Source organism: Canis lupus, chromosome 10 (assembly GCF_011100685.1).
Source record: "Canis lupus familiaris isolate Mischka breed German Shepherd chromosome 10, alternate assembly UU_Cfam_GSD_1.0, whole genome shotgun sequence".
In the NCBI taxonomy this organism is placed as follows: Eukaryota; Metazoa; Chordata; class Mammalia; order Carnivora; family Canidae; genus Canis; species Canis lupus.
The window spans coordinates 25,350,805-25,375,397 of NC_049231.1; the positions used below are offsets into that span (position 1 = coordinate 25,350,805).

The window sequence follows — 24,593 nt, forward strand, 5'->3', positions numbered from 1 at the left end:
CCATTTTTAGGTCTTGCTTGGATTCATTTTAAAGTATACTGGTTCTTTATGAGTCCCTTCTTGCGCATTTTCAGAACTTGTCTTTATTCTCTTAAACACATTGAAATCTTTGTCAACTCTTCCTGGTGATACTCTTATTTTTCCTGACTCTTGCTCATTGAGGAGGTTCTTTGTTTACTTGTGGATGGTGTGTGTACACATGTGTGTGTATTTTGATGACGCACATATGTGTGTTGGAATTTTGATGAGTTCTTTGACATTTCACCTGGAAAAGTTTTTGAGGCCTGGGTACGAGTATTCCTCCAAAGAGGAAAGTGTTTGCTTCCAGCAGGATTGTGAATTGGAGCTACCAAGTCAAGGACCACTTATAAATTCTCAGCATGGTTTTTTGTTGTTGTTTGTATGACTATACGAGTAATGGGAATTCCGTTTGAAAGCCTGGCTTGGGATCCCTGGGTGGCGCAGCGGTTTGGCGCCTGCCTTTGGCCCAGGGGCGCGATCCTGGAGACCCGGGATCGAATCCCACGTCGGGCTCCCGGTGCATGGAGCCTGCTTCTCCCTCTGCCTGTGTCTCTGCCTCTCTCTCTCTCTCTGTGACTATCATAAATAAATTAAAAAAATAAAATAAAATCTTAAAAAAAAAAAAAAAAGAAAGAAAGCCTGGCTTATCATTATGAGTTTATAGGGGAATTTTTTTTCTTCTTGCTACTGGGCTGTACCTTTCTTTGGGACAGGTTTATTTTTGGTTTGCTATTATGCTTATTGGTATAGGCATTTGGGATTCCAGATTTATTGGAGAGTGATTAGATAACATGCATTCTCTTCACTTGAATCTAGATTTTGTGTGTCCTGCATTACATTTGAAAATAGAATTGTGTGGTCACCAAGTTTGACACCTGCTGGAAGGGTGAAAGCAGATGGAGCACTTGGCTCCCGTATCAGACTTCAAGTCTTCATTTAATCTTGTTCTTTGAGGATTTCTACATTAAGTGAAAGATGGCTTTACACTTGCTTAGGGCATCATGTGTACCATATTATTGACAAACTGAAGTTGTCCTTTTTAACATTTTTTTTAATTTGCCTTTGTAGATTGTCTTACTATCTGGTAAAGTGTGTTTTTTTTTTTTTTTCTTTTAAAACGAGTTTTAAACTTAATAGAAATTTTTGTTGGAATTACTTCAAATTTATTGAGTAACTTGGTTAGGATGAAGTATTAAAAAAAAGTCTTTTCCATGAACAGAGTATATACATCTTGTGTTCTTTAATAGAATTTTACTCCTCCCCCCCTTTGAAAGTCTTACATGTTCTTAGAATGGTATCTTGTTCTGTCCTATTTTGTAACTGATTTTTGCTGATGTGGAGAACTCTTGGTTTTTTTATGTTGTTTCTGAGGACTTTATTGAAAAAATTTTTTTAGTATATTTAATAACCTGTCAGTTCTATTGGGTTTTATAGGTAAACTTGAAGACAGCTTTGTGTTTCCTTCCAATTCTTACACCTGTCAGATCATTTTCTTAATGAATTAGCCAGGACCAGTAATATTTTACAGAGTGGTTGATGATAGAATAGATCTTTTTGCCTTTTAAGAAACTGCTTAACTTCAATTTAGATGGGATGTTTCTTAAAAGTTTTTGTTACTAATGGTCTTTGTATCGTCAGCATCTTGTACAGTGTTCTGTACAGTTATAGGTACTCAGTAGAGGTTTGTTGGAACAAAAGAATGAGACATTTCACTTAAAATTCAAGTCTAATAGGAAGTAGTTTTAGTAGTTTTGGTTACATGTTTACAAGGAGATTGAGTTGCAGTATTTGTGTTTAACTAGAAAGGAAGTGGTGGAATAAGGCAAGAAAATCCTGCTTAGGTTGGTTGGGATGGAGGGAAGCAAAGGTCATGTCTACAGTAAAGGGTAGGGAGTGAAATTTTTTTGCTTATTATGAAAGATTAAAGCTCATCCTATGTAATTTCTTACTAAGCTTACACCATAGTTATCCTCTTGCTCCCTGGAGACTAGAGAAAAATGAATGAAAATGGGGGTTGTGTCTACCCCATCCCTAAAAAAGCCCAAGCTCCTTTCTTCTCTTTGCTTTCTCTGTTACTTCTAAGTTGACCTACAATTTCCCCCTAGATAACCGAGGAAATGATGGATCAGGCAAATGATAAAAAAGTGGCTGCCATTGATGCCCTAAATGATGGTGAGTGATTTTTTTTTTCCTCTTTGCTATATTTCTATGATAGTCTGAATATTCTCTTTTTCCCTGCAGCAACCGTTAAATAGTGGGAAGGTGGAAAGGAACTTAAATTTATTCAGTATCTTAGACTGGAAAAGAAAGCCTCCTGTTCTCTATGCACCCCTTGACAAAAAGGTTGAAATCATTCAGGTATCATTTACCCTACCTCAGGGGACAGATGCATCCTGATGTAACTGAGACTCCTTTCCTGACTAATTCTGGTGTTTGTCCACTGAGAAGAAGAGGCTTTAAAAAGTTGAACATGTTTCCATAAAAGTAATATTATTAGAACAGTGGCTCTGAACTTTTTCCATAGCAAACACCCTTGACAAATGATCTCTGTTGGCATAACGTTCTTGTTCTAATCTGTGTGTGTGAGATTCTCTTCAAAAACTCCTTTCAGAATGGGAGAATGCTGGTATTAGTAAGCATAACGTTTAATCAGTTACAGTTTGTAAGAACAAATCATTTCTTAGCTTGCATACTATGCAGACTCCTTCATAGCTTTGTGGTGGCATGTCACTGTACCATTGTGGGAGAACTGATGTCTAATGCTGATGTGCATTCAGACTTTATCCGTAGACTTAGAATATGACTAAAGTTTTAGAAGTTCAGTATTTGATTGCTATTCCAACTTGGCAAATCACATTCACTTTCTTTTTTTGTAATCTTACCACCTCCTGAGTTTAGGTCATTATCACATATTTATGCCATTGCGTTAGCTTTAATAGTTTGCCTTCCTGAAATGTTTGTTTATTGCTTTCTATTCACTGTCTCTAGATTATTCTTAGAACCACTTTTTATTTTTACACATTCCCTTGCTTGTAATCTCTGACTAGCTTTTTGCATACTTTTTGAGGATCTTCATCATAGCATTAGACCTGCTAGAGTCAGGTTCCATATATTGCCTTCCCAACCTTGTTCTCTTCTTTTTGAATATTAACCTTCCATTACAGCCAGACCTTACTGTCCTAGAATTTTCCTACACTTGTGCTCTGCTGCTTCTTTCTAAAGCTCTTCTTTGCCTGTTTCAGCTTTTAATTCATACCCATCAATTGATCCCAGTTACTTCTCTTCCTGACCATTCCTTTTCCACACTAATCTTTTAATTTTGCTACTACTTAAGATTTCTATTCATCCAACATTTATTTTGTGCCTACTTACCTGACAGTTTTATTATGTTTTAACGTGCACTGTTTCATTAATACCTTGTACTGCTCCCATTTCACAGGTTAATGTGAGGGCCCAGATGGGTTTTGACTTGTGCAGGATCTTACTGTGCCATAGTGTCAACTCATTATTTTTTTTTCAACTCATTATTTTTGTCATTTATTTTGGCATATTGTCTTGTATTTTTTAAATTCATTTTATTTATTACCTAGCAATTTTTTAATGAAAATGAAGCTGTTACCACCACCCAAAGAGTCATGTTCTTGTTTTTCCACGTTTCTAAGCCATGTTCATGTATAAATTTAACTTAGTTCTAATTTTATTCTATTTTGTTAAAGATTTATTAACTTATTTGAGAGAGAGAGAGAGAGAGCACGAGCAGGAGGGACAGACGATCTCAAGTGAATTCCATGCTGAGCATGGAGCCTGACAAGTGGCTTGATCCCAGGACCCTGAGATCATGACCTGAGCCAAAACCAGGAGTTAAACACTTAACCAACTGCACCCCTAGGTTAAGTTTTAATTTTAGAATTAGGCATGCCTGGGTGGCTCAGCGGTTGAGCGCCTCCCTTCGGCCCAGGGCATGATCCTGGAATCCTTGGATCGAGTCCCACATCGGGCTCCCTACATGGAGCCTGCTTCTCTCTCTGCCTCTCTGTCTCTCTCAGGAACAAATAATAAATAAATTGAAAAAAATTATTTTAGAATTAGTACAATTTATAGTATATTCTAATGGGATAAAACATTAGTATTCTAAGCCAGGGATTGTAGATTCAGGCCCTACCTGGAGTTAGGCAGAAATAAAATTAAATAGGCAAAGTGCCTGCATTTGAATCCCAAGTTCTGATATGTACCAGCTAGGTAAACTTAGAGAACTCACTCTGTCTCTGCTTCTTGTTTCCTCTTTTTTCTTTTTAAACAATTTTTTTAAGGTTTTATATTATTTGAGAGAGAGAGCTTGTGTGCCTTTGAGCAGGGGGGAGGGATACAGGGAGAGAGGGAGAAAGAGAATCTCAAGCAAACTCCTCACTGAATGTGGAGCTTTATCACGCTTTATCATGAGCTGAGCTAAAACTGAGTTGGACCCTTATCCCACTGAGCCACCCAGACACCCGTTTCCTCCTTTGTAAGGTAAGGATAATGGTACCTACCTACTATATTGAGTTATGAGGAGTAAGTGAATAAATGTGTGTAATGTATGTAGAATAGTATCTGGCACCATTCTTATTATTAAGGTACTGGTGTTACTAAAGTGTCGATATTTGTAATTCAAGACCTTAGTAAGTCTTTCTAGCTGTCATGTTAGTAGCAACATTATGCTTTTTCAGTGTAGTATATATTTTTAAGACTTACATGTTCTAGGGCAGCTCAGGTGGCTCAGCGGTTTAGCACCTCTTTTCAGCCCTGGAGACCCAGGATCGAGTCCCACGTCGGGCTCCCTGTGTGGAGCCTGCTTCACCATCTGCCTGCGTCTCTGCCTCTCTATCTCTCTCATGAATAAATAAATTAAAAAAAAAAAAAAACCTTACATGTTTTAGGCAATGTTTTATTTTTTAAAAATTTAAAAAGATTCTTATTTATTGGAGAGAGAGAGTATGTGCATGCAGGAGTGGGGGAAGAGGCAGAGGGTGAGGAAGAAAGCTGACTCCCCACTGAGCAGGGAGCCTTAATGCTCAGGGCCCCTGGGATCATGACCTGAGCCAGAGGCAGACACTTAACTGATGGAGCCTTCCCCCCTTCCCCCAGGTACCCCTAGGCAGTGTTTTAGATGCTGGATATACAGTGACAAAAACAGACCAAGTTCTTTATCTCATGGACGTCCCATATATTATTACTGGGGAAGAAAAGCAAATTTATAATTTAATGTTAGGTGGTAATAAGTGCAATGAAATAAAATAGAGATGAGTAGAAGAATAGTCAGTAGTGGAGGCTATATTTGGTAAAGGGTGATCAGAAAAACATAGGATGAAGTGAAAGTGAGCAAGCCATGTGAGGGAGAGCCTTTGAGGCAGAGGGAAGAAAGTACAAAGGCTAATTGGGAGAGCCTAAGGGGTTATTACATAATCCTGTAACAGCAGAAAGGGCTTGCCTGGAGTGTGGGGAGTATAAGGGGGTAAGAATGGTAGAGTTGAGGTCATGGAAACACATTGGAGTGGGAGTGGTGGTGGGAAGGTAGTGAAGAGGCTAGATCACTAAAAAGCTTTGTAGATCATACTAAGACTTAAAATTTTATCCATAAGTATGAAGGAGGCCATTGAGGTGTTTTTGGGGGGGAGGGGAGGTGGTTCTTGAGTAGGAGAACTTCTTCCTGAGATGAATTTACTTTTGATCAGCTTCTAAGGGCAAATAAGGGTTATGTTCATTACAGGAGAACAAGGTAAACATGAATTGATGGGCCAGAGATAATACTAAGAAAATAACTGAGAGGGGAGCAGGGAGAGCTGGAGGAGTCTGGAAGTCAGTTAGACAGTCATGTAGGTGTTTACCCCCGTGTAGGAGAGATGGAAGGAAGGTTGTATAGAAGTCTTCAGTTGTTGGTATATTTCTAAAAAAGTCAGGGCAAGCCAAAGCTGCCCACTAGAGGAGTTAACACATCTCACAATAATGGACCAGTTTTAGTATTCTTGCTGTTCTTGTCATTATCTGGAAGTAGCTTATCAAGTGTAGCCTTGAGCACAGAAGATGGGGTTCTCAATCAGTTAGGCTCCCCCTAGGAAACTGAAGGTGCATTTTCACAATCCCACAGAGAGAATGCAAGAAATTGAGTCCACGTGGTTAATGATGATAACCTGGATATTAAGGCAAAGGTTCCCAGACTTCTCTGTTCATAATGCTTTTACTGTCCTGACTTTTTTTTTTTTTTTTTTTTTAAGATTTTTTTATTTATTCATGAGAGACACAGCGAGAGAGGGGCACAGACACAGGCAGAGGGAGAAGCAGGCTCCATGCAAGGAGCCTGACTTGGGACTCAATCCCGGGTCTCCAGGATCACACCCTGGACTGAAGGCGGCACTAAACCACTGAGCCACCCGGGCCTACCCTGTCTTGACTTTTTTTGAGCTTTTAAGCCAAAAGAAAAACATAAGACTTTCATTGATAATTTAGTTAGGTCCAATTTAGTGTCTGTGTTATAACAAGTTAGTGATTGGAAGATAATATACACAAATTGAAAAATATGTATTTAATCTTATCCTTAACCATATATATTTTCTAATAAGACATATGTGTTGGGCACTAAACAGCTTCTCAAATCTTGGCATCATATTGGACACTGCCACCTTTATTTCCTGTTACACATCTGTTTTTCTACAGTTCTTGCTTTTATTTTTCCCATCATAACAATAAGTAAAAACAATTTTTCAAGGATACCATCAAAACGAATGTAGTGGTGCAATATTTAAACTGTGAACTATATCAAGTGAGTAGTTCATGCAGTGCTAACTCTCCTGTGGCCCTTTGGTTGCAGTGCAGAAACCTCAGGACTAGGGTGGTAAGATTATAGGGCATGGTTAGATGGTTAGATTTTTTTTTTTTTTTAATGTATTTCAGGAGAGGGGCACAAGGGACAGGAGTTAAAGGGAGAGAACCTCAAGCAGACTCTGCTGAGTGCGGGCCAGACACACCATGGGGCTCAAACCTCACAACCCTAAGATCATGACTTGAGCTGAAATCAGGAGTCAGATGCTTAAACAACTGAGCCACCCAGGAGTGTTTAGATTCTAGGTATATTTTGAAAGTAAAGATAAAAGGATTTAGGTTTTACATTGGGGCATTGAAAATAACTCCCAAGATTTGGGCTTTGAGGTAGATCAGGAATTAGCCAAACTATATCCTTCTGTTTTTGTAAAAATGTAACAAAATAGCTATACCCATTGTTTGTGTTGTGTATGGCTGCTTCCCCACTCAGCAGTAGAGTTGAATAGTTAGGATTGTTATGGTCTGCAAAGCCTAAAATAATTCTTATGTGGCCCTTTCCAGAAAGTTTGCTGATCTCTAAACTAGATTCAGTGGAGGAGCTATTTATTTAGTTGATCATAAAAGAATGAGAAATAGATTTTATAGATGGAGTTGGAATTAAGAGTTCAGTTTTGAACATGGTAGGTGTGAATTGCTTATTAGGCATCCAAGTGTAATAGGCATCTGTAGTAGTACCTAATAAACCTCAGCATTCTTCTCTGTTTTATGAGTTCTGTTAAGGTCCTTTACAGATGGACTAGCTGGGTAAATGTATTTTCCAAAGTGAATTGTGACATTTATTTAAAAATTCTGTGTTTGTTTTATCTCCCCGTGTTTCCTATGTCGAGTTAGACTTCATGCAAAGAAATATTCTACTCGTATGTTTTATTTGTTGAATGACTTCACTGAAGGCAAAAATACATGAAGCGGCTAACTGTGAGAATAAGATACAATAAATGAATTTAAAATGTGGATTATGTGTTTTTCATGAATTCTAGGTTTCTTAAATTTTTAGATCATCCCTGTGAATTCAAATTGTATTTTTTTTTTTTTTTTTAACCAGCCCTGTAAATTTAGTATGAGTACTTTTTCCTTTATGGGTTTAATTTTATCCTTTCGGGCAGCCCAGGTGCTTTAGCGGTTTAGCACCGCCTTCAGCCCAGGGCGTGATCCTGGAGTCCCGGGATCGAGTCCTATGTTGGGCTCCCTGCATGGAGCCTGCTTCTCCCTCTGCCTGTGTCTCTGCCTCTCTCTGTGTGTGTGCCTCTTGTGAATAAATAAAAATAAATCTTTAAAAAAATAATTTTATCCTTTTATTTTTTCTTTTAAAAACAAGGTCATAAATCCTACTAAGAATGCAGTATTCTACTATTATGGGGTTATATATTCAAAAATTATCTGTATGGGCATCTGGGTAGCTCTGTCAGGTAGCTACCTTCAGCTAAGGGTCCCAGGGTCCTGGGATCTACTTCACCCCCTCCCCTGAGCTCACACTAGCTTGCATGCTCTGTCTCTCTCAAACAAAATCTTAAAAAAAAAAAAAATGTCTCTGTTTTGAGTGATTTACCATATACGTATGGTAAGGCTTGCTTTGAAGAGCCATTTTTGGTTTTATTGTTATTTTTTAAGATTGTCTTTATTTAGAGAGTGTGTATAGGGAGGGGCAGAGGAAGAGAGAATCCCAAATTCCATGCTGAGTGGGGAGTCAGATGCATGGCCTGATTTGAAATCAAGAGCTGGATGTTTAACTGAGCCAACCAGGCATCCCTGAGGAGCCGTGCTGTTTTTGTATGTTAACTTAGAAATTAGTGGTTGGTTTTTTTGTTTTTTAAAAAAATTTTACATTTATTCATGAGAGACAGAGAGGCAGAGACATACATAGCAGAGGGATAAGCAGGATCCTTGCGGGGAGCCTGATGTGGGACTCGATCCCAGGACTCCAGGATCACGCCCTGAGCCAAAGGCAGACACTCAACCACTGAGCCACCCATGTGCCCCATAGGTTTGTTTTGAAGAATGTGAAAGATTAAGGGATCAGTAATTTATCTTAATTTTTTTCCTCAACTTGTTTTACTGTAGGTGAACTACAGAAAGCCATTGACTTGTTCACAGATGCCATCAAACTAAATCCTCGCTTAGCCATTTTGTATGCCAAGAGAGCCAGGTGAGAACTATAAACAAAAAAACATCCCTCTAGTGAAGAGTTTTTGCTCATTTATTTAAATAGAATGTTCTTGTGGAGTTCCCAAAGGCGTTATTGTTTGAAATGAATACTTTTTAATATCACACTTATTTTTTTAGTGTCTTCATCAAATTACAGAAGCCAAATGCTGCCATTCGAGACTGTGACAGAGCTATCGAAATAAATCCTGATTCAGCGCAGCCTTACAAGTGGCGAGGGAAAGCACACAGGTAAACAATGGAGTTTCATTATTTTGAGAACTTCTAAAATTTAAATTTCATTGTTTAATATGCTTTGGAAAAAAGTGAAATTGCCTAAGGATTTAATTTCAAAGTGAGATGTGCTCAATATGAAGAATTGAGAGAGAATAAAAAACAAAGTAAAAATTCTTTTTATTTCTTCAAAGAAAACTACTGTTTAATAGCTTTTGACTGTTACAGCCAAATTTAAGGTAAGGATCAAAAATTACTTCTAAGAAAGAGCATGACCTTCAGATTTTCTCTTATTTTTTTTTTCTCTTATTTTTAGATTTGCTTTGTGTAACCTAACATTAAAGAATATGTTCTAGAAGAAGAAATTCCTTAGTCTGTCGGTCTGTTTGTTTGTTTATTTATTTATTTATTTATGATAGTCACACAGAGAGAGAGAGAGGCAGAGACACAGGCAGAGGGAGAAGCAGGCTCCATGCACCGGGAGCCTGATGTGGGATTCGATCCCGGGTCTCCAGGATCGCGCCCTGGGCCAAAGGCAGGCGCTAAACCACTGCACCACCCAGGGATCCCCAAATTCCTTAGTCTTAAACTACTTTAGTTGCTGTTAGGTAGATCACCTGAAAACACAGGAAAAGAAGACAATAAAGAGGTGAATTTATCCTAGATTAGACATTATTTCTGGAAATGAAAATGTTATACAAGTGAGTATTGGTGGCTTGAGGATGAGATTTCCAGTGACATTTACATGTTACATGGATTGGAAAGGAACTGCCCTTCAAGTGTGGATGGAAATGAGATGGATATGCTTGGGACAGCTGTATTAAGTTACTCAAAAAAGGAGCTCTAATGATTATGAAGACGCATGTCAAAGGTAGAGGAAAAAGGTTAGGATAAGATGTATTAATGCTCTGGGTGTCAGAAAGCTTATGCATTGCTATTGATCATCCAGAGACTGTGGTTATCTTTGATTGCATTTTCTTTGCCTGCCCCCCTTTCCTTCTTTCCTTTAATTTTTTTATTTCTTTGCCTTCCAGTACAAGGTAGATGAGCTCATCTTGTGTTTTGCTTCTCCCAGATTCAGAATTAACCATTTCTCTAAGAAACCAGGTTCATTTTGTGAGGATTATATTTATAGAAAATAAAGTTTAGCCCTAGGTGTGTTCGTTCCTCCGGGATACCATTACTTATGTCATTACAGTGAACCGAGTTAGAAAAAACACATTTTATTTATTTGTGAGAGAGCGTGCTAATGGGTATGAGCAGAGGGAGAGGGAAAAGCAGACTCCCTACTGGGCAGGGAACTGGACTCTGGCCCAATATCAAGATCTTGGGATTAGGACCTGAGCCAAAAGCAGACACTTCCCCAACTGAGCCACCCAGATGCCCTAGAAAAAACATCTTTTAAACAATGATTTTAAGGGAAAAAGTGGAAATTTGGGGTTTTCCAATTAAAATTCAATATTAAATATTTTTCCTTTTATTTTGCTTTTTTTTTTTTAAGATTTTATTTATTTATTCATGGGAAACACAGAGTCAGAGACACAGAGTGAGAAGCAGGCTCCATATAGAGAGCTCGACGTGGGACTTGATCCTCTGTCTCCAGAATCATGCCCCGGGCTGAAGGTGGTGCTAAACCGCTGAGCTGCCCAGGGTGCCGCTATTTTGCATTTTTTAACACTATTCTAGACTCAAAATCTTTACTCATAATATATTTACTTGTGTTACTGTATGATAACATAAGATTGTTTTATAATCCTATTTTGAAATAATATTCTAAGTATTATAATCCTATTTTGAAATAATATTCTAAGTAAAGTTTTATATGTTGTGTTTTGTATGTTGCAGCTTTTATCCTTAGAGTATATTCCACTTAAGATACACAGTCAAAATATTGTTGCTGTTTTTTAAAATTTTTAATTTATTTTTTCATGAGAGAAGCAGGCTCCTGACAGGGAGCCAGATGCGGGACTCTATCCCCGGACCCTGGGATCATGCCATGACCTGAGCTGAAGGCAGATGCTCAAGCGCTGAGCCACCCAGGCGTCCCAAAAATACTGTTTTAAAAATTACCTGACTTTTGGAGAGCTTGGGTGATTTCGGTTCAGTCGTGATCTTCGCGTCGTGGGAGAGAGTCTGCTTCAGATTCTTCTTCTCCCTCTTCCCTTCCCCCTGTTTTCCTACCTGCACACACACTAAATAAATACATACATACATACACCATAAATAAATGCATGTATGTGTATGTTCCTTTTTTTCCTGTATGGTTTATGCTCTGTGTGGTAAACAACCTTTTTTTATTCCAGTCTTTTCTGGTTAATTTTCTTCACATATATAAAATATTTGCATATTTAAGGAGTCAAAACTGAGTTGACAGGTGTACCAGGGAAGTCTCATTTCCATTGTGGTCCCCTCTAGTCCATTCTTACCTTATCCCACCAGCCTTCAGTTTCTGATTTATCGTCTTTCTTTTAATAAAATGTGCACACATGTATTGTTTTCTGCCTTATAGCATGCTAAGTGTATATTATGTTAATCCTGTTTTTAAGGAGTTGAAATTGTTGACAATTGTAGCTCTATATAATTTTTTTAAAAGTTTTATGTTTTGGGGATCCCTGGGTGGCTCAGTGGTTTAGCATCTGCCCTTGGTTCAGGGCATGATCCTGGAGTCCCGTGGCCGAGTCCCACACCGGGCTCCCTGCATGGAGTCTGCTTCTCCCTCTGCCTGTGTCTCTGCCTCTCTCTGTGTGTGTGTCTCTCATGAATAAATAAAGTCGTCTTAAAAAAAGAAAGAAAGACACCACCACATTAGTTGATATGTATAAAAGGCCCCTAAAATGAATTTAATCTGTTTCAGACTTCTGGGTCATTGGGAGGAAGCAGCACATGATCTTGCCCTTGCTTGTAAACTGGATTATGATGAAGATGCTAGTGCAATGCTGAAAGAAGTTCAACCCAGGGTATGTTCAAGTAGAGAAAGAGAATGTCATTATTGTGATGCTCTGTGGTTCTAGTACTTCTGGCAGTAATTTACCTGCAAAACAGATACGAAGAAATATTTGGATATTTCCATCTATAATCACTGATGTTTGTACTCAGGAAACTTCAATAGTTTATCACGCCTCTATTTTTAATGCTGCATTACAGCAAGCTCTGTTACTTTGTTTGCAAGCCTGTAATAGAGTTGTAATCAGAGAGTTAGAAATAGGAGGGGGGGAGCATCAAGTTTACAGCAAGGAAAGAAATAGAAGATTTATAAAGTGTGACCAAGGTTGCATCTGCTCTGTCCTTGTTTCTTATAGGTGTATGCAGCAACTGTATAAAGCATGAGGACATTATGGAAGTTAGCATGTTTCATTATTTTAAAAATGATAATAGTGACTCCAAAAGCTAGGATATTCTGTTTAAAGATAATTGTTAAAATCAATTTAGTGCATTTACATGGTAAATTCTTCAGTTTTGTGGGAAGTTACATTACCAAGAATTTATTCCCAAAGGTTACAAGGTAGTGGAAATTACTGGATTTAACTTACCTATAATCAGAGACTTTGAGTTCTTTTTTCTTTTCATAACATGACTAACTCCAGCAAGGTTATGATAAGAGAGTCTAGAACACGAGATTCTTAGAAAATGGTAAACAAGCTGAAGTAACAATTGAATATTACTTTCGTATATTTACTTTATTTTCTGAATAAATAATATATTCCAGATATTTGATCCAGGCTATATGCTAGTGCCTGATACATACATTTTTTCTTAATCTTTACAGCCTTCTGTAAGACTTATTTCTCTTTGCCTGCCCACCTTCATTTTATGGACAAGAAAACTTCAGTGTAGTTAGACTATGGCAATACTGGTGTGTGCATTTCAATCTCTGCCTTCCCATGGCTAGTATCAGGCAAGAATTGCACTTGACATCCTTGCACTAGTTACTTGTTTGAAATTTATAACACTTCTAACTTCAGTCTCTGCCTCTTTGTTTCACAGTGGACTTGTTAAACTGTGAGTTATGTAAGGTCTTTCTCTGTAAAGTAAATTTATCGCTCAGAACTGTGTGTTGAATTTAAGCCTTTTCACAAAGAAAAATAATTATTTTACAAAACTGGCGATTTGGATTGCCCTTATTCAGCTTTTAAAGAAAGCATTTTTTCTGTGGCTTTTTGTTTTTCCGTAGGCCCAGAAAATTGCTGAACATCGGAGGAAGTATGAACGAAAACGTGAAGAGCGAGAGATCAAAGAAAGAATAGAAAGGGTTAAGAAGGCTCGGGAAGAACATGAAAGAGCCCAGAGGGTAAAGTTTCTATAGCCAAACCTTTTTTTTTTTTTAAGATTTTATTTATTTATTCATGAGACACATGCACACACACAGGCAGAGACACAGGCAGAGGGAGAAGCAGGCTCCATGCAGGGAGCTTGACGTGGGACTTGATCCTGAGACTCCAGAATCACGCCCCAGGCCGAAAGCAGGCACTAAACCGCTGAGCCACCCAGGGATTCCCGCCCTCCCCCCCTTTTTTTAAGATTATATTTATGTATTCATGAGAGACACAGAGGCCAGAGACACAGGCAAGGCGAGAAGCAGGCTCCCTACATATGGGACTCAATCCCAGAACCCCGGGATCAGGACGTCCAACCACTGAGCCACCCAGGTGCTCCTATAGCTAAACCATTAATGGGAAATAGAGTAGATAGAGTTTTAGGATATCATTCTAATTCCTGGCTCTTATTTCATGCTGGCTGCAGTTGTGTAGGGTAATGATGCTACTTAGTTTTTCCTTCCTTCACTATCTCCCAATTTGTAGGGATATTTCTGTTCTTAAATTCCTTTTTTTTGTTTTTGTTTTTGTTCTTAAATTCCTAAGTTAATTTTTTTATTTTTATTTTTTTTTTAATTTTTATTTATTTATGATAGTTACAGAGAGAGAGAGAGGCAGAGACACAGGCAGAGGGAGAAGCAGGCTCCATGCACCGGGAGCCCGATGTGGGATTCGATCCCGGGTCTCCAGGATTGCGCCCTGGGCCAAAGGCAGGCGCCAAACCGCTGCGCCACCCAGGGATCCCTCCTTAGTTAGTTTATATATCACCAGTTTATATTCTTGTGTCCTCCTAAAATTAGGAATTTTTTTTTTTTGCTCAGGTAATTAAAACTTGTCAGTATTATTTGTTTTCTTGTGGATGCTTGCCCTGATTTGTTGAGTTTTATGATTCCTTCTGTTCCAATAGTGGATTCATAGCTATTTAAAATAGACTAGGTGGCTCAGCGGTTCCAATAGTGGATTCATAGCTATTTAAAATAGACTAGGTGGCTCAGCAGTTTAGTGCTGCCTTCAGCCCAGGGTGTGATCCTGGAGACCTGGGATTGAGTCCCATGTCAGGCTCCCTGCATGGAGCCTGCTTCTCCCTCTGCCTGTGTCTCTGCCTCTCTCTCTCGGTCTGTCATGAATGAATGAATGAATGAATGAATGAATGAATAAATAAATAAATAAATAAATAAATAAATAAATAAATAAATAAATAAATAAATAAATAAATAAATAAAATCTTTAAAAAATAAATAAAATAAAACAAATAAAACAAATAAAATAAATAAATAAAATAAAATAAAAGACTAGGGGATCCCGGGGTGGCTCAGCGGTTTAGCGCTTGCCTTCGGCCCAGGGTGTGATCTGTAGTCCCGGGATCAAGTTCTGCATTGGGCTCCCTGCATGGAGCCTGCTTCTCCCTCTGCCTATTTCTCTGCCTCTCTTTCTCGCTATGTCTCTCATGAATAAATAAAATAAAAATAAGATAAAATAGACTCTATTCATTTTTAGTTATAAAATCATAAAACTTAGAAGAAAGAAAAGTATTCATAATTCATCCACAATATTTTTGCTGTTCTTAAGGTTTCTCCTCTTTTTTATTTTACTGGATTAGCTTTTTGCATTTGTTGCTGTCAGGTTTCACGTAGTTCTTTCCATCGTTGTTGAATAAAAGGTTATAAAGCTATATTATATAGCCTTACATCCTAATTTTTGTCATTTAATATTAATAGTTAACAAAATAACATGAATTTATAATTAATTATACTGAATGAATTCAATACTTTAAGATCTTATTTATTTATTCATGAGAGACACAGAGAGAGAGGCGGAGACATCGGCAGAGAGAGAAGCCGGTTCCATGCCGGGATCATGCCCTTGGCCAAAGGCAGGCAGGCACCTAACTGCTGAGCCACCCAGGCGTGTCTCTGAATTTAGTAAGATTTAATAAAGCTAATATTAAAAAATAAAGTTAATATTAAATGCTTTTAAAGCATTTTAATATATTAGGATTATAGTTACTGTATTCAAAAGTAATTTTCACATTTGTATATTCTTGATGACTTTATAACTGGTTATGACAGAAATATATTTTTTCTTTTACTTTGCTAAAAATAACAAATTGGTAAATTCCGATTGTATTAAGTTACATAGAGAAAGTATGGAAAAGATGATCTTGGGAAACAAAAGTCATTGGCAATCTATGTAATCTAGCCATGTCATTTTATTTTGAAGTTTATCAACATTAAGAATTTTTACTTTGCATAAGGACAGACAGACATCAGTGAATTGCTTTCCAGGTGTTGCTCTTTTCCTGCCCCAAGTAGAAGTAAAACACTACTTCACATCGTTACCTAAAGTAATGCTCAAGGACAGCCTAGCTGGGAAATTTCAAAATGGGGACTGAGGGTTGTGTATTCTTTAGTTCATATTGCTTTTTGAAACTTGTCTCTTAAGTTCTCTGACTTGCCGATTTGACAATTTTTTCATGATTTTGCATGGCTTAGGGTAACCGTGGACAGTAGACTCCCCAACACCACCACTATATGATTTCTTTATTTCTTTGTATTAAAGGAGGAAGAAGCCAGACGACAATCAGGAGCTCAGTATGGCTCTTTCCCAGGTATTTTTAAAAGAAAAATTAAAACTATTAGTATTGTAAATAATTGGAGAACATTCTGATTTGGGGGCTCATGTATGTCTATTATATTTAGTACTGTTAGTCCCTGGAATATTGAAAAGCCTTTAGAATGTTAGCTTCTTAAAAGTTTCATTTTCCTTTAAAACTTAAATGTTAATAGAAATACAGTATGTTATTTTCTTCATGCTTTGAGCAGTATACTTTTTTATAATAGCTAACATTTATTGAGGTTTGAGCATTGTATTTTTCTTAGAGACCTATGAATTAATTATGATGTATTTTAAGTATTTCTAAATTGTCATAATGGGATTTTATTCTGTTAGACATTGATATTCATGAGATACTAGGTAAAAGCCCTGTTAGGAATTACTAAGCATAAAAAACATTTTGAGTCTAGGGTAAAAATAAATGTAAGCTGTTTTTTGTAAATGTCAAGTGATTAGAAATTACCAGGGGGCCAAAGCCTTCAGTGATAGCAGAGGCCGGCCTATATGGTACAAGTAGAAGAGCAGTTAAAAAGGCACCTAAAGAACAATTTTTGAATACTTCCCGAATGAGGCAGTGTGAAATTTAAAGAACCAGAAGAGATTCTTGTAAAGTTTGTAATTCTAATGGGGAATCAATTGCCTTCAGCTTTAATAATAATAATCTCCTTTTTCCGAAGGAAGGTTTACAGAGGCATTTACACACCCCTTAATGGCTATATGCCACTGGCTACAACTTAAGTTATATGGTCAAAGGCTAGAAAAGATACCTTTATTCTAAAAGGTCATGTGCCAAGCAACTTTAAAAACAAAGACCATATGTTGGGTGACTTGCTGTCTGAAGAAAACAACCACTAAAATATAGACTAGTACTAGATATAATTTTTTATTATGTGGATTTTATTATCTAAATTTGACAAGTAGACTGATTAACTCCTGGTGCTTTGGGCCAGTAATTTTTTTTTTTTAAGAAGTTCTTTTCAGGCCCTTTTAGATTCCCTTACCTTACTTACTATTTATAGGCATATTTAAGTTATTGAGCCGGCAGAAATGAGTTTATTATATGTGTTTCTTTATGATATCTTATATATAGTCACCCTTGATATATAGAATATATTAAGGTAATGTGTGTTTCCCTTTAGGATGTGTATATTGGCATAACTGATTTCAGAATATTTCTAATGGACATAAAAGGTTTATGGTAGTGAAAAACTGGGTGATAATTTGGGTTTATAATCTAAAAATACACTGGGAAAATTAAATCTTTGTTGCTAGAGCTTTGTTCTCAGTGAAAAGAAGAAACACCAGGAGTGCCTGTTAAAAATGCAGATTTTCACTTCCAAAGATTTGGATTCTGTTTAGGGTGGAGATAGAAATCCACAGCTTTTTATAACAAACATTTCATATAGTACTTAAAAGAATGACTGCTCTCTCTAGAGCAATACAGTTTAAACATACTTAAACATGTTTAAAAACAGCCAAAGTCTTACTAATTAGATCTTTAAATTGAAACATAATGTTAGAGTGAGAAAATATGACCAAAATGATTTATTAGACTTTTAAATTTTGTAATATCAAGGGACTGTTAGCTTTCTCTTTAAGGTGAGGTTAGTTGTCTTTTTTTAAAAAAACAGTTTTATTACTAGGAAAAAATAAATGCAGAAAGTAACAAAGTTGACTTACAGCCTTATTTTTTTAAGAGAAAATTTCAAGGTAAAATTAGGTCTTCTTACATCCAGTTAGAGTATTTAGTAGGCCCCTTGTTCTTTGCATATGCACATGGGAGTGTGGGTGTGATTTTCATCAGAAGGAAGTAGTGTGCTGCTGTAAGACTACTTCAGAATATGGTTGGTGTCTGTGCAGTTACTTCATTTATTCTTGCAGGTGGCTTTCCAGGGGGAATGCCTAGTAATTTTCCTGGAGGAATGCCTGGAATGGCAGGGGGGATGCCTGGAATGGCAGGAATGCCTGGGCTCAATGAAATTCTTAGTGACCCAGAGGTTCTTGCAGCCATGCAGGTAAGACTTGAAAGAACAAAGTTGGGCATTTATCATAGGCATTTCTTTCATTAATTCTATGTAGAGACAAAAGTTACTCTATTAGCCATGTTTTACTTCTCTGAGTTACCAAATAGCTAATTACACAATTAGGCTTTTTTTTCTTCAGAATAAGTAGCTTAAATTACTAAAAATTGATTTATAGGAAATACTCTGTGATAGTTTGATTATATCCAGTTGTCCTTTTTTTCTTTTTATGTTCCAAGTTTTTATTTAAATTGTAGTTAACATATAGTGTAGTATTTGTTTCAAGAGTAGAGAGTTTAGTGATTCTTCTTATCAAAATTGTGTATGCTTTTTTTCATGATCTAGTTTAAGTGATGTAATTAGGCATTTGATTTTGAAGTGCACATTAGTAATATTTAACTTGAGGGACTTGTCCAGACCCCAATTTAACTTGGCCATGACGAAATTGTCAGTCTAAATAAAGATGTAGGATTTAGGGTAATAAACTTGTTAAACCACAGAACTCTTTTTTAAATACTAAAAAAATACCCCACCACCTTTCTTTGCAGGATCCAGAAGTTATGGTGGCCTTCCAGGATGTAGCCCAGAACCCAGCAAATATGTCAAAATATCAGAGCAACCCAAAGGTTATGAATCTCATCAGTAAATTGTCAGCCAAATTTGGAGGTCAAGCATAATGCCCTTCTGACAAAGCCCTTGCTGAAAGAAAAGCAACTTCGATCACCTAATGGATGTCGCAATAATACAAACCAGTGTACCTCTGACCTTCTCAAGAAGAAAGCTGGGGTGCTGTGAAGAGAATCCCTACCCCTCTGCCCCACATGCAACTGAAACATTCTACAGTGGTTTGCCATTAGGGTATTCATTCAGATAATGTTTTCCTACTAGGAATTACAAACTTTAAACACTTTTTAAACCTTAAAAATATTTAAAAACATTAAAAGAGTGTGTTAGTCCCTACATTTTTCTTTACTAATCATTTCAGTTTTTTTCCCTTTGGATTAATTGGGCAAGGAAGCTACTTCAGTGTGGAAGATTTATTATTGCTCAGTTTGAGTGAAATAAAGGTTTATTAACAGGAGGCAAATATAACATTTAAATAGATGAAGTTTGAGTTGGAAGTATGGTTACTGAGGTATTTTGACTTGTCTTTTTAAATGTTTTACTTTTTAAACACGATTTATTTGGATAAAACCATTGGGACCACCAGTACTGCAGTAGGACCTGGGTAGGGACCGGAAGTGCTTGGCAGGGCAGCAGCAACCTTACTCCTTTTATATGATGTGCACCCTTATGCAGATGCATTTAAATCTTACACTGTGGTGAAGGGATGATTTTTATAATGCTGCAGTAGAGTTGGATTACTTAGCTGTGTTCTTGTCTGATACAGAAAATAAATGTTTTGCATTATTTCCACATAGAGGAAATAAGGGAATACTTTTCTTTTTATATTTCTGTGTTTAGAGTGACCTTTCCTGGTCAGAAAATACCCATTTCTTTGTGTGCTTTTTAATTGTTTTCACCACCTCCCATCCCCGCCCCAGTACTCTTTTTGGGCTAAAGATAGCCCCTTTCACTGGCATCATCAATACTATTATCATTCACAGCGTAATTGTGCAAGCATATGTAATGCTGGGTTTAATATGTAATACATATAGTGATTATGTAAGGTGATACTCAAAACAGCTGTAGTTTCTTACTTGGCCCAAGCGATTTCATATCTAAATGTTAGGTTTCCACTTAGGCGAAATCTTGCCATGTCAAAAGATGTTGGAAGGAGGGATTCCCTTTGGTGTTCAGTCTTCAACTTAGGAAATACCTGTTGCAGTTGGAGTTTATCTTACGTTATTCATCTTCATATTTGGGAGAGTATGAGGTTTGAATTCATTGATCTACGGAAAGGAACCAAACTTCTTGATCCAACATGAATTATAAAATTGATGAGATCCATGGTTCTTCGCTGCGGAGTTGATGGCATTATGAGTCGTCCTGCTCCTATTCAGCTCTTAAATACTGCACCTTTTCCCAATCTCCTCTCTCTCCCTTCCTCTCTTCCAAGGATAAAGGAATGATAGTTTTCCGTTGTACATTCAACTCCTACATTTAATTAAGACTAAGTCCAGGCGCTGTACAGGAATTGCTGGGTTTCTACCTATCTTTCATTTTAACCATGTTTAAAAACGGTTTCAAGGGATGAGACCCTCTGTACTTTGCCTATTTGAAGATTCAGTGGTAGGAGCAGTGAAGAAAATTCCAAGGAATACATTTCTGAAATAGCACATTTCTAATATCAAAAGTAAGTTGATTAAGGTTCTAACCTTTTGCTGTACACATGCAGATAGAAATGCATCTGTTATATAAGTGAGAAAAGGCTGTATGCTAACTGAGCATGCTTTTTAAACCCTTTAAAAATACTCAGCATATAAACTTGCGTTTGAGCTTGCCAGTGGTTTTTTTGTTAATGTGTGTTCTCAAATTTTCTAATGTGTGCTGTGAATAACTCAAGACCAGTTTCCTTTGGGTTCCTTATTTGATTTACTTAATTATATATTAAGTACATTCTAACACTGCAAATATTACTATAAATGGGTAAAAGTAAAATTGGTCTTCTGGAAATGTGTCCTGTGCTTTTAAGTTCCACAAATATGAAGTACATTCATTTTCATAGAAACTCCGTATCATTTCTAAACAAGAAGTGTTTTTTCTTGTGCTAACAATGCTATAAGAAGGAAAAGTAAAGGAGGTTTTTTTTGCTTAAAAATATATAGTTATTGAAAAAAATATATATATAGTTATTGGATTTCTAGCTACATTAAAAATAAAGTATGGTTTCAAACTGGATACTGACCCCACACACACACACACTTTTTTTTTTTTTTCCTGAGTACATGTTCTGTTTCTTTTAGGTCTTGAGCCACTCACCTTAAGTTATTTGCTGGACATAGTAGGCTTCAGTTTATAAAGTGCTGTTAACAGTGACTTCTAAGAAGGTATTAGGTGTTAAACAGCTTTACTTTTCTTCCAGATTGCAGGCCAGAGGTAAGCCGTTCTGTACTCAGAAGGTAGCTTCCATTTCTGAGGCCAAAAGTGCTTGCTCTGATGCTGATCTTCTAGCCTGAGGAAACAGGAGAGGGCACAAGGGAAGCACATACTGAGATACTGATGCTGATACACATAGTTAAGATTTTATTACTTCTCCTGACATTGGCCTTTTTTTAATCTTGAAACAATATTTACTTGCAAGGAAAGCTAGAAAAAAATGATCCACTGCTGTGTGGTCATGTTCCCAGTAAAAAACTACACCACAGAAGAAAGGGAGAAAATACCTGGGGTAACAATTAGCAGGATGCCACTTTAGGAAATAACTGGCCTAATGGGATAAGGGAGAAACAACTTGTATTTTAGAGATATTGTAATATTTAACATTAATGCACCCAAGTAGCCACTTAGATAAGTAGTACTTGCTCGGTGCCAGACACACTGTAATCAGTTTGAAAGCCTTGACTGCATTCTGATAATGACCATAAGGGCAGGTGCTCTTATTCCTGTATTATATAGATGAGGAAACAAGCACTTTTAAGTACATTGCCCAAGTTAACACCCCTGATTATTTGGGAAGCTGGTATTCTCACTAGGCTTGTTCTTCAGATTTCTCTTCCTCTTCTGTGCTCTACTGCCCAGTCTGTACAAGCTGGTTTCTTGTAGAATTGTTCGTGACTTCAAGAAATCGGAAACAAAATACTTTTGAAGAGGGTTGATTGAATAAGGAATACCACATATCATTGTGCGAATGTGCACGCCCAACGGGTTTCTCCTAATAGTAAGAGATGTAGCATAATTGAAGTGCTTAGAACACCGTGGCAGGCCCAATACTGGGGACAAGAAAATATTTTTTTAAATTATGGTGCAGTAATTTCAAAGTTGAGTATTTACAACCAATATAGCATACCTATTAGAGTGCCCAGTTTGGGGAGGAAAATAACCCTGAGGTAAATAGGCAACAAATACTAAAATAGCTGTTAAGCTTTTCATAGAGTAAACTATGGCGTGTTAAATTGGTGAGTTATAAATACCTTGGTAATTCAGTGAGACCTTTTGTGTAGTGCTGGTGGGAGTGTAAATTCACAATTTTCTGTAGAATGATCTATTAGAATTAAGTTCTGGATAGGAAAAAAAAAAAAAAAAAAGTTCTGGATAGGTTCGTTTAACTCACTTTTGTGTTTGATGCCATAGGTATAAAAGGACATGCATAATTTTCTAATACGCTATTTGTATAAGGGAGACTGCCCCTAAAACTCAGGAAGCCCTAAGGAAAATCTACAATTATCAATACTAAATTAGATGTAAAAGTGAATGGTTAGAACAAAGGGAACAATTCAACTTTCAAAAACAAAGTCAAAATCAATTACAGAAATAGTATTAATATGTGGTATACCTATGCAATTGCTTTTTTTAAGAGCGAAAGTGCTCGCAAGAGGGAGGTGTTGAGCAGAGGGGCAGATAGAAATTTTTTTTTTTTAAGATTTTATTTATTCATGGGGGGTGGGGAGCGGAGAAGCAGGCTTCATGCAGGGAGCCAGACGTGGGACTGGATCCCAGGACTCCAGGATCATGCCCTAGGCCAAAGGCAGGTGCTAAACCACTGAGCCACCCAGGGCTCCCGCAGATAGAAAATTTTAAGCAGGTTCATGACTTAAATCATGACCTGAGCCAAAAAGAGTCTGACCTGAGACTAAGGTACCAGGCACCTCTGCTAATTGTAGTGTTTTCAGTAGAAAATGCTGTATCTTGATTAAAATTATTTTGATTGCTGGGATGCAGAAGAATGTATGAATATGTTACTTGCTCTGATTTTGTGCCCTACAAGTGGGAATTCTGATCAATTCTATTGTGTTGAATTACTAACATATAAAAAAATTTGTATGCTACATAGTCCAGTATATTCTTGACAGGAGAGCGCTTCCAGTTTGATGAGTCAACGAGAACTGAGTCTTCTGGGCACCTGAGTGGCTCAGTCAGTTAAATGTCTGCTTTTGGCTCAGGTCCCGATCCCAGGATCACGAGATGGATCCCTGCTTGCACCTTACTGCTAGGAGAGCTGCTCTCTGTTACTCCCTCTGCTTGTGTGTGCTGGCTCTCTGTCAAAATCTTTAAAAAGAACTGTGTCTTCTGCTTAAATATTAAAACAGACCAGCCTCTCTGTTTCAGTGCCAGCAAACTATTTTCATTTGATGTTCGGACCTGCGGTTTTCTGTAATGATCCTAGGGAGTGGTGAGAGTATTCTGGAGGCCATTTTTGCAACAGGAGGTCTAGGAGTAAGGACCATACACATAAATAGGTGTCCCCATAAATCTACTTGTGTCCCCAACTCACCTTTCACGTAGTTTGTGGTCACTGCAGCATCACCATAAATGAAGAGTTTAAGTGTAAAGATCTTAACCAGTGGTGCTTAAAACATTTTGTACAAATCTTGTGGAAACATGACCAGATAAACATTGCTAGGGCCGTCTCCTGAGGAGTAAATATAACGGACATAGTAAAGCACAGAGCAGACGTGTAGGAAGCACTCCTTGAATTATCACCAGCAGTACTGCAAGGGTAAATAAACTCAGCTGGTACTGAGACTGAAACCAGCTGGTACTGGTACTGGAGGAGACGTGGCAATGGCACTCAAGCAGGGTGGAGTCCTAAGACCTCGTGTCTCATAGTATGACAGGTTAGAGGTTGAAAATGGTTTCTCCAGTTCTTTGTCGTTTGGTTCTTAGGAACTTGTGAAGTTTTTTTTCCTTCAGCATTTATTATAAAGTACGTATACATAAAATTAGCTTTTGCAGTCCTTACGGCAGTGGAGTTGTATTAACACTCAACAAAAGAGAAAACTGGGGCGCCTGGGTAGCGCCCTCAGCACGGGGTCCGCTTGAGAGTCTCACTCTCCCTCTGCCCGCCCTCTCTCTCAAATAAAAGAGGGAAAACCAAAAGGGTTAAGTGACTTTCCTAGTTGATCACGAGAATAATCCCACCTGTATTCGATCGCTTTGATCTCAAGCTCCATTTTGTCTTCCTACAACACCCGGGAGATTTCAAAAGTGTTGAACTTTTGTCCAATCAACACTTCCTTTCGGATAAAATGTGAGTTTAAAAATATCGTCGAGAGAAAATACGAGTTAACTCGCAAAGAAATAGTGATGTTTGAATCCCCATCCTGCCGGCTACCAGTCAGTCTTACGCAGGGAAGGTGGCCACCTAAACCTTTCCACGTGCCCCTGTTGAAGCACATCCTGCCAGGTCCGCGAGCGCGAGACAACCCGGGTCAGACCCAGGGGGCGGCCCCCGGCCTTCTGACTGTCAGGCTGCTCCGCATGATTGGGCCAGCGCTTCTATGCCCCGCCCACACAC

General features: G+C 37.7%; 1 protein-coding gene and 1 long non-coding RNA gene across 2 annotated transcripts in view; one reads left to right on the top strand and one right to left on the bottom strand.

The window, feature by feature from the left end:
- Nucleotides 1-19,156, top strand: part of ST13 (ST13 Hsp70 interacting protein) — a 31,726-nt gene extending 12,570 nt beyond the window's left edge. The window contains exons 5-12 of the mRNA NM_001252418.1: nucleotides 2,127-2,193; nucleotides 8,935-9,019; nucleotides 9,157-9,267; nucleotides 12,104-12,206; nucleotides 13,421-13,537; nucleotides 16,122-16,170; nucleotides 18,057-18,190; nucleotides 18,745-19,156. Coding sequence (NP_001239347.1) covers nucleotides 2,127-2,193; nucleotides 8,935-9,019; nucleotides 9,157-9,267; nucleotides 12,104-12,206; nucleotides 13,421-13,537; nucleotides 16,122-16,170; nucleotides 18,057-18,190; nucleotides 18,745-18,873 — 795 coding nt within the window. The 3' untranslated portion in view covers nucleotides 18,874-19,156. The remainder of the gene's footprint in view (nucleotides 1-2,126; nucleotides 2,194-8,934; nucleotides 9,020-9,156; nucleotides 9,268-12,103; nucleotides 12,207-13,420; nucleotides 13,538-16,121; nucleotides 16,171-18,056; nucleotides 18,191-18,744) is intronic.
- On the bottom strand, nucleotides 9,577-24,523 carry LOC111097643. Its single transcript, XR_005365561.1, has 4 exons — nucleotides 24,218-24,523; nucleotides 23,571-23,708; nucleotides 21,119-21,311; nucleotides 9,577-12,280 (listed from the first exon to the last, which is right to left on the bottom strand). It is a non-coding gene; the product is annotated as an uncharacterized LOC111097643 (long non-coding RNA).
- Between the last annotated feature and the right edge of the window lie 70 nt (nucleotides 24,524-24,593).